The sequence below is a fragment of the Pinus tabuliformis genome, chromosome 5_2 (assembly GCF_031772625.1).
Source record: "Pinus tabuliformis cultivar Carrire ecotype Pingquan chromosome 5_2, CPIR1, whole genome shotgun sequence".
Lineage (NCBI taxonomy): Eukaryota > Viridiplantae > Streptophyta > Pinopsida > Pinales > Pinaceae > Pinus > Pinus tabuliformis.
This window is the reverse complement of record NC_142306.1, coordinates 237308507-237317825: the sequence shown is the minus strand read 5'-3', so window position 1 is coordinate 237317825 and position 9319 is coordinate 237308507. Positions and strand designations below refer to the sequence as shown.

Below are 9319 nucleotides of genomic sequence, written 5' to 3'. Positions count from 1 at the left end.
CAAGAACTGATAAGAATATGTCGGTTGGGTAAAACCGAATACAGTCACAATGTTCAAATAAGGAGAATTATTACATGAAACACTTTACAACTGATTTTATAACTTAAGAGACAATAGTCGAACCCTCATTGGGGCCCGAAGGCGTAAACAGAAAGTAACTTCATCACAGGGGTACATGGATTTACAGTACAGGATGAAACGCCGCCTGTAAAGCCATACCCAGATGTGAGCAGGGTTAAACGACCTGAGACACAATAGCACAGGCATGAGCCTAGTCTCGGCCAGAGGGAGCTGCCAACCTTTCATTGCAACAAACTCTAAGGGGTAATACAACCAACGACAAAAGACTTACCCGGAAATAAGCGGAATGACCTGGAACCTTCTCGGATGATGGCAGACGCTGAGACCAAACTCCCTGCGCGAGATGGTCACTGTTAGTAATGCTACAGGCGAATAATTAGCATAGCAAGAACCGAAACAAACCTTAAACAGCTAACAGTAAATCTTGGAGGATTGCCATGGTGGTAAGATCTCATACCTGCGCAAGGAACCAAGCTGCAGAGAGAGGGACACTGTCGGAGGAGAGGCTGAAGCATTGTTGAAAATGAGCCAAAACCGAAGAACCCGGCAACATATATTGTCAACCAAACCCTAGGATTAATCAGCACCATCCAATCTTTGATGGAGATCGCCACCGTTCGTTTGAGCGGGAGTGTGGCTCGCATACCGAAAGTCAATCCGCCCGCGTGATCACATGCGTTCACATGGCTCACAGCCACCTGGCCACGGAGCAGTGAGTTGGAATCACCTCCGCTCACCAAGTGGCATTCAAGTTAATGCATCCCAGCAAACATTAATACTGTTAAGTGAAAGTGCGGTGGTAGATGTGTTACCACGTATCATGTCAATGGGTAAGGGTCTTTAAAAATAAACATATATTAACATGCCGAGATTTATATATATGCGTGTAAGGGTTTTTAACATAGGTATGCATAGTCATGTTAAAACTATTTACTTTACAGACCAGGTAACATCTAAACCGATGACTCAAGGTAGAGATAGGTAATAAGTAAATAAATTTTTTTTATAGGTGTTGGCATATTGAGTTGAGATCGTGACAATGTGGTATCAGAGCAGAGGTTTCAAAACTGTGGCCTCTGGAACAGCAAAAACTAATTGAAAAAGTTTACATAGCAACAAGTAATTAATTGTCCTTCTTGTGTACTACCAGGAGAACCAAATAGAGACAGTTACCTGTTAACAGTTAATAGAAGATGGAAGAAATGCCGGGAGCTGGCGGCAGCCCTCCGGAAAATGCAGGGTTGTGGGTACAGCTTGGTGCTGAGACACGAAGTACCAATCAGGCAATATTGCAAACTGTTCAGGAGCTGAAAGGGGAGATGGCACGCTTGCGAGAGGATAATGCGCGATTAACTATGGAACAAGAAAGGATACTAAAGAGCTTGTCAGATAAACAAAACCCACCCTTGGCCAGCCCTAGTGCAGAACAGCAAAGGGGCACCGAGGAACGGGATTATGCACCTGGGCTTTCTGAAGAGCAGGAAGATCATTCTGATAATGTTCAAGAACAACAAACCTTCAAGAGGCAGAAAGTGGAGTTACAAGGGGAATTCCGAAAAATCAAACCTCCACTCTTTGATGGAGAGCAGGAAGAAGCAGCAGAAGCTTGGTTGATTAATATTAATAAATATTTTCAACTTTACGAATATGACCAAAATCTGAAGGCACGGCTGGCTATCTTTCAGCTGCAAGGCAAGGCCACCTTATGGTGGGAAGAAATTAAAATTGTGAAGGGAGTAAGTGAGCAGAGCATAACCTGGGAGAAATTCCAGAAATATTTTAAGGAAAGGTATTTAACTGAGCGCTTTTACGATGAGAAGGCGCGAGAATTCCATGACTTACGCCTAGGACAGCAGTCCATGGATGAATTTATAAATCGTTTCACCTCCCTGCTTCGTTATGTGCCTTACATTAAAGAGGAGAAGGCTAAGGTGCAGAGGTTCGTGAGTAGTTTACCGGCCTACATAAGGGAACGGATTGAGTTTGACAATCCCCGGACTATGGATGAGGCAATTCGGAAGGCTAGAATTTGCTACCAACAGAATAAACTAAAGGGAGAAGTTCCAAATAGAAAATGGAATGAAAGAAAAGGTAGCAGAATTGCTGGAAACAACAAAGGCAGCCGCAGAGATGGTGGTAAAGGAGCTGGAAAGGGGCAATTTAACAGAAGCACAAATAAGGGTACCTTCCGGCCTAAGCCAAGCGAGAGCAGGATCAGTGAACCCCCTGCTAAATCGGAGGGTGAAGGGAACAGACCTCCAGTTCAGTGCTGGATATGTGAGGGACCACATTATGCTAGGAATTGTCCACAGCGTAAAAGAACTGAGCAAATATCTCAAGTTCATGAAGCTTCAACTGTTGGGGATGTGGCGCGCAGCGTACCAAGGATCAATGCAGCATTAGAAGACCGGCAGGCGGAATACCAACCTTCCATGGTGGAATTCGAAGGTAAGATTTCCCACCTTTCTGTAGCTGTACTTATTGATCCAGGAGCTACTTTAAGTTATGTTAGCCCAAAAGTAGTGGAACACTGTAAGCTATCACCAGAAAAGTTCAAAAACCCATGGTTAGTCCAGTTAGCTACGGGAGCCAAAAGGCGGGTTTTAGCTAAAGTCAATAACTGTTCTTTCAGTATAGCTGGACAGCCTGTAACAGCAGACTTGAATGTACTTCCGTTAGGCTCCTACGACATTCTTATTGGTATGGATTGGTTGGAAAAGCACTGGTCGTTGGTAAATTGTAAAACCAAGACCATATACTATAAAGATGATTTGGGGCAGCAACAGGAATTGCAGGGAATTAAACATCCGGTTCAGATACGACCTATCACTGCAACTCAGCTAGCTAAATGCATTCGGAAGAAATGTCAGATCTATGCCATACAAGTGGGCTATGCGAATCAGAAGAATAAGATGTCTGCAATAGATGACATTCCTGTGGTACAGGAATTTACAGATGTCTTTCCTGAAGAGGTACCGGGTTTGCCTCCAAGAAGGGACATAGACTTCACCATAGAGTTGATACCGGGGGCGGCACCAGTATCGCGAGCACCATACCGGATGAGCATACCAGAGTTAACAGAGTTGAAAATGCAGCTCCAGGAGCTGTTGGAGAAACAGTACATTCGACCCAGTGTGTCACCCTGGGGAGCACCAGTATTGTTTGTAAAAAAGAAGGACGGAACTCTGCGCATGTGCATAGATTATCGGCAGCTGAATAAGCTAACGGTCAAAAACAAGTACCCTTTGCCCAGAATAGATGAGCTCTTTGACCAAGTGAAAGGGGCAAAAGTGTTTTCCAAAATTGACCTGCGATCTGGTTACCATCAGATCAGGATTAAGGATGAGGACATTGCCAAAACTGCTTTTAGGACACGCTATGGGCACTACGAATTTGTAGTGCTACCTTTTGGGTTGACCAATGCACCTGCCACTTTTATGTGCATGATGAATAGCGTGTTTCACAGATTTTTGGACAAGTTTGTATTGATATTCATTGACGACATATTGATATATTCTCGTTCCCAACAGGAACATGAGGAGCATCTTAGATTGGTGTTGCAAACACTCCGGGAGCATCAGCTATATGCTAAGTTTAGCAAATGTGATTTCTTCAAAGAAGAAATTCAGTACTTGGGCCACGTGATTACGAAGGAGGGAATTGCGGTCGACCCTGAGAAGATAAAATCTATTATGGAGTGGCCTATACCTAAAGACGTTGCTGATATCAGATCCTTCATGGGGTTAGCTGGTTACTACCGGAGATTTGTGGAAGGCTTTTCTAGGATAGCCTATCCTATCACCTCTTTGCAAAAGAAAGGAAAGATATTCAAATGGACAGCAGAGTGTCAACAGAGTTTTGACCGTTTAAAGCATCTTCTCACCACCGCGCCTATTTTAAGGATTGTTGATCCTAGTAAGGACTATGTGGTGTGTACCGACGCAAGCAAGGAGGGCGTGGGAGGAGTACTAATGCAGGAAGGAAAGGTTATAGCATATGAATCGAGGAAACTAAAAGAACATGAGCAAAGATACTCTGCTTATGATTTAGAGTTAACTGCTGTGATTCACGCACTAAAGATGTGGCGACATTATCTTCTTGGAAAGAAATTTCTGTTGTTAACTGATCATCACAGTTTGACGCATTATTTCAGCCAACCTACCTTGAATGCAAGGCAAGGTCGTTGGGCAGATTTTCTAAGTGGATTTGACTTTGAAATAAAGCATTTGAAGGGCAAAGAAAATCGAGTGGCAGATGCCTTAAGTCGAAAGGTTCACTGCTTATGTGAACTTTCAGCCAGTAAGTGGCGAAGTACGCTGGTTGAACAGATAAGAACAACAGCCAATGATGATTCTGAATATCAGCATTTAAAACAGCAGGTTCAGAAATCTGATAATGAAAAGTTACAACAAGGGTACACATTGGATAATGCTGGATTGCTGTATTTTAATAAAAGAATGTATGTGCCTGATTCAAATGACCTTAAGAAGCTGATTTTAGATGAGTTTCATATCAGTCACTACACTGGCCATCCAGGGTACCAAAAGATGGTCACAGCACTTAAGAAGGAGTATTACTGGCCAGGAATGAAGAAGCAGATAGTGGAATATTTGGCAAGATGTTTAGAATGCCAGCAAATTAAGGCTGAACATCAACACCCAGCGGGACTGTTACAGCCTCTGCCTATTCCGGAATGGAAATGGGAAACCATTTCTATGGATTTTATAACCGGGCTACCACGAACGAAGAAGGGCAATGATTCAATTATGGTCGTGGTTGATAAATTGAGTAAAGCAGCACACTTCATACCGGTGCAGTCTACTTACAAGGCGGTACAAATCGCGCATCTCTTTATGCAACACGTGTTCCGCTTGCATGGAATGCCAAAGGTAATTATATCAGACCGGGATGTGAAATTCACGTCCACCTTTTGGAGGACATTGTTTGCCGAGTTAGGCACTCGATTGAATTTCAGCACGGCTTATCACCCACAGACCGATGGCCAAACCGAGCGAGTCAATCAGGTGTTGGAAGACATGTTGCGAGCAAATGTAATGTTAAAGCCTGGTCAGTGGGAAGAGTATTTGCATTTGATTGAATTTGCCTACAATAATGGGTATCATACTTCAACTCAGCTAAGTCCCTTTGAGGTCCTATATGGGCGAAAGTGCCATACACCCTCAAGTTGGAGTGGACTGGAGGATAAGCTGAGTTTGGGTCCGGAAATGTTGAAAGATATGGAAGAAATGGTAAAAAGAGTGCGAGCAAATTTAAAGGCTGCACAAGACAGACAGAAAAGCTTTGCAGATAGGAAAAGAAGGTTCGCAGAGTATAATGTTGGCGACCATGTGTTTGTAAGGATTCAAACCCGAAGGAGTACACTACAGTGGAGTGGTTGCGCCAAGCTGGCCCCTCGATACTTTGGACCGTTTCAGATTCTAGCTAGAGTGGGGCCTGTGGCCTACCAACTAGCTTTACCCAGTCACATTAGGATTCACAATGTGTTCCATGTTTCTGTCCTAAAGAAATATGTATATGACCCAAAACATGTCATTCAATGGCAAGATGTGCGGGTAAGAATTAATCCGGTTGTTTCGATTATGCAGCTTTATTCAATGGGAGATTGATTATGTGTTGGTTGTTTGCAGGTCGAACCGGAAGGCGAGGTCCTGGTCGAACCACAGAGCATTCTCGACCGGAGAGAAGTGCGGCTGCGGAAACGGGTTATTACCCAAATTAAAGTGCTGTGGCAGCACTATGGCCCTGAGGAGGCTACGTGGGAGGACGAGGAACCTTTTAAAAAGGCCTACCCGAATTTATTTAATGAGAAAGGACATCGGGACGATGTCCAATCCCAGGGGGGGAAGATGTAATGACTCGGTAATTTGTAATTCCAGATAGTTACTGTGGTAAAACAATATGAGTGGTAATTTGTTTTATTAAAGACATTATTAGTTTTAATATTAATATAAGAGATTATTTGCACATGTGTATTGATGAAATGATGAAATGCTGGCAGCCTCCAAAAGGAGGATTTTCTATTAAAAGAAAATAAAAATCAGTTATGGAACTGAAAAAGAAACTGCCTCTGACCCAAGGAAAAGGTCCTGGGGAGGAAAACCCTTGGGCTGTGGATGAACAGGCAGGGAAAAGATTCCAGGAGGCAGAGTGGAAAATTGAGGTTAAGTCTGATTGTGATCAGATAACCCAGCACAGTGGTGCATGAGTCTTGTGGAGGCTGCAGGCCTGCAAGACGGCTCGGGGGGAGAATCCAGTGCAGTGGATCTCAAGGTTGGGAGGTTAAGAGCTATATTGTAACAGGTGGGAGCTGAAGGTCAAGCAACAGTAGCAGATTACCAGGTATGTACCTTTAACAGTTAATTGAGAAACAGGTAAAGTCGGCATACAACCAAACTTATACAGTGGTTTAGCTTTCTTAGTGAAGTAAGAGATTGATGTAAGCAAATGTGAATGACTGAATTTCATTTATTACATAAGAAATAGAACTACGTAATGCAGGTAGATGAATCTCTGTATTAAGTAGGAAATATTTAAATACAAATTATAAATGTCAAGCTCCTGTATAACTTCAAGAAAATACAGCTTTCGCACATACGGTGGACTGTGACACCCTGGTTACTAACACACAGAAGACTTTAAATAACAGTATATGTTATTCGCTACTGAGCAAATGATTAACATAACAGTGAATCTACATCATACAACAACAGTCATAGTGAATAAGCAAATAGTTATCCAACAGAAACGTATTAATAACCACAGCCGTTAACAAGGTTACCTTACACCCAGTTCCTGGGTGAATAAACAAACTAAACGTAGAAACAGATATGGAAAACAAGACAACAGGGTTATATATGAAGCGGCCGTGACAGGACAACGTATGAAATAAATAATACAGTGGTGCGTTCACATAAAGAAACGAATGCATGCAAGAAAAGGAACCAGTATCTCAGAAATAACTTGATTCAATCTACAGACGTAACAAGTGCTTAACATTGAAAGCTAATCGCTTAAATAGAAATTTGTAAGAACTCGGATGGCAAGCCTAGGTTGCTGTAGAGCAACGAGGCCAGTTAGCTGAAAAGGGTTACTCACAGATAAACCCTCTTTATTCTTACACTGTAAACGAATGTATACCTATATCATGCGAGATTACAATGATACTAGCTGCGGACCAACAAACACAAATAATAACATCGGATTGAGAAACGATACAGAGAACTAGAAATTGCATACGTTATTAACCATTAGGGTTACTTCGCCATTCCTTTAACATACATGCGAGCGAGAAGGGGATGCTTGCTCCCATTATTCCAGGAGCAAGCCATAACCCTGATTCCGCCGTAAAAGAGAAGGGAAACATAATCCGTTTAAAAACCATGAGTTCGAACAATAGGATATAATACATGAAACAAGAACGGAACAGTAAATAAGAAATGAGCAGAATCCAAACATATATATTCATTACTGTAATGGGCCGTAGGGTAAGGCCATCAGTTAAACAAAAATAATAGCTGTAACAAGAACTGATAAGAATATGTCGGTTGGGTAAAACCGAATACAGTCACAATGTTCAAATAAGGAGAATTATTACATGAAACACTTTACAACTGATTTTATAACTTAAGAGACAATAGTCGAACCCTCATTGGGGCCCGAAGGCGTAAACAGAAAGTAACTTCATCACAGGGGTACATGGATTTACAGTACAGGATGAAACGCCGCCTGTAAAGCCATACCCAGATGTGAGCAGGGTTAAACGACCTGAGACACAATAGCACAGGAATGAGCCTAGTCTCGGCCAGAGGGAGCTGCCAACCTTTCATTGCAACAAACTCTAAGGGGTAATACAACCAACGACAAAAGACTTACCCGGAAATAAGCGGAATGACCTGGAACCTTCTTGGATGATGGCAGACGCTGAGACCAAACTCCCTGCGCGAGATGGTCACTGTTAGTAATGCTACAGGCGAATAATTAGCATAGCAAGAACCGAAACAAACCTTAAACAGCTAACAGTAAATCTTGGAGGATTGCCATGGTGGTAAGATCTCATACCTACGCAAGGAACCAAGCTGCAGAGAGAGGGACACTGTCGGAGGAGAGGCTGAAGCATTGTTGAAAATGAGCCAAAACCGAAGAACCCGGCAACATATATTGTCAACCAAACCCTAGGATTAATCAGCACCATCCAATCTTTGATGGAGATCGCCACCGTTCGTTTGAGCGGGAGTGTGGCTCGCATACCGAAAGTCAATCCGCCCGCGTGATCACATGCGTTCACATGGCTCACAGCCACCTGGCCACGGAGCAGTGAGTTGGAATCACCTCCGCTCACCAAGTGGCATTCAAGTTAATGCATCCCATCAAACATTAATACTGTTAAGTGAAAGTGCGGGTGGTAGATGTGTTACCCACGTATCATGTCAATGTGTAAGGGTCTTTAAAAATAAACATATATTATCATGCCAAGATTTATATATATGCGTGTAAGGGTTTTAAACATAGGTATTCATAGTCATGTTAAAACTATTTACTTTACAGACCAGGTATCATCTAAACCGATGACTCAAGGTAGAGATAGGTAATAAGTAAATAAATTTTTTTTATAGGTGTTGGCATATTGAGTTGAGATCGTGACAGTAGAACTAGAGTTAAGATGAATCCAGGCTAGTTTAATTTTACCCCTTTAAATAAGCAATATTCCACATGAATGCCATAGGTCAGTAATATGGGTCATTTTTATTTTTATTTTTCATAAGTTTATTTTTATTTAATTTAATATTTATTTTTAATTTTATGTAATTTAACTGAGCCAAATTGTTTATAAAACAAGACATTACAACAACTCTTTCATAGAGTGCTCTCAGCCCAATTATTATTAATTATAAGAAAAATTTCATAAGTTTATTTTTATTTAATTTAATATTTATTTTTAATTTTATGTAATTTAACTGAGCCAAATTGTTTATAAAACAAGACATTACAACAACTCTTTCATAGAGTGCTCTCAGCCCAATTATTATTAATTATAAGAAAAATTAATATTAAACGAAAATTCTAAAAATTTTAAATTGTAAAAACCCTATTAAAAAAATATAATATAAAATTATTTATACATTTTGTCATAATGGTCAATATGTTAATAATTAATAAATTGTAACAAATTTCAAGATTTTATACTTAAATTTATTATTATTATTTTTATCATTTAACT

General features: G+C 41.1%; 1 protein-coding gene across 1 annotated transcript; it reads left to right on the top strand.

Moving 5' to 3' along the window:
- Positions 1 to 1274: 1274 nt before the first annotated feature.
- LOC149158413 (uncharacterized) lies at positions 1275 to 5954 on the top strand. The gene is made up of 5 exons (XM_089433973.1): positions 1275 to 1613; positions 1767 to 3319; positions 4235 to 4694; positions 4833 to 5654; positions 5835 to 5954. The coding sequence occupies exons 1-5, from the start codon at positions 1275 to 1277 to the stop codon at positions 5952 to 5954; spliced, it is 3294 nt and encodes a 1097-aa protein (XP_089290099.1).
- Positions 5955 to 9319: the final 3365 nt, after the last annotated feature.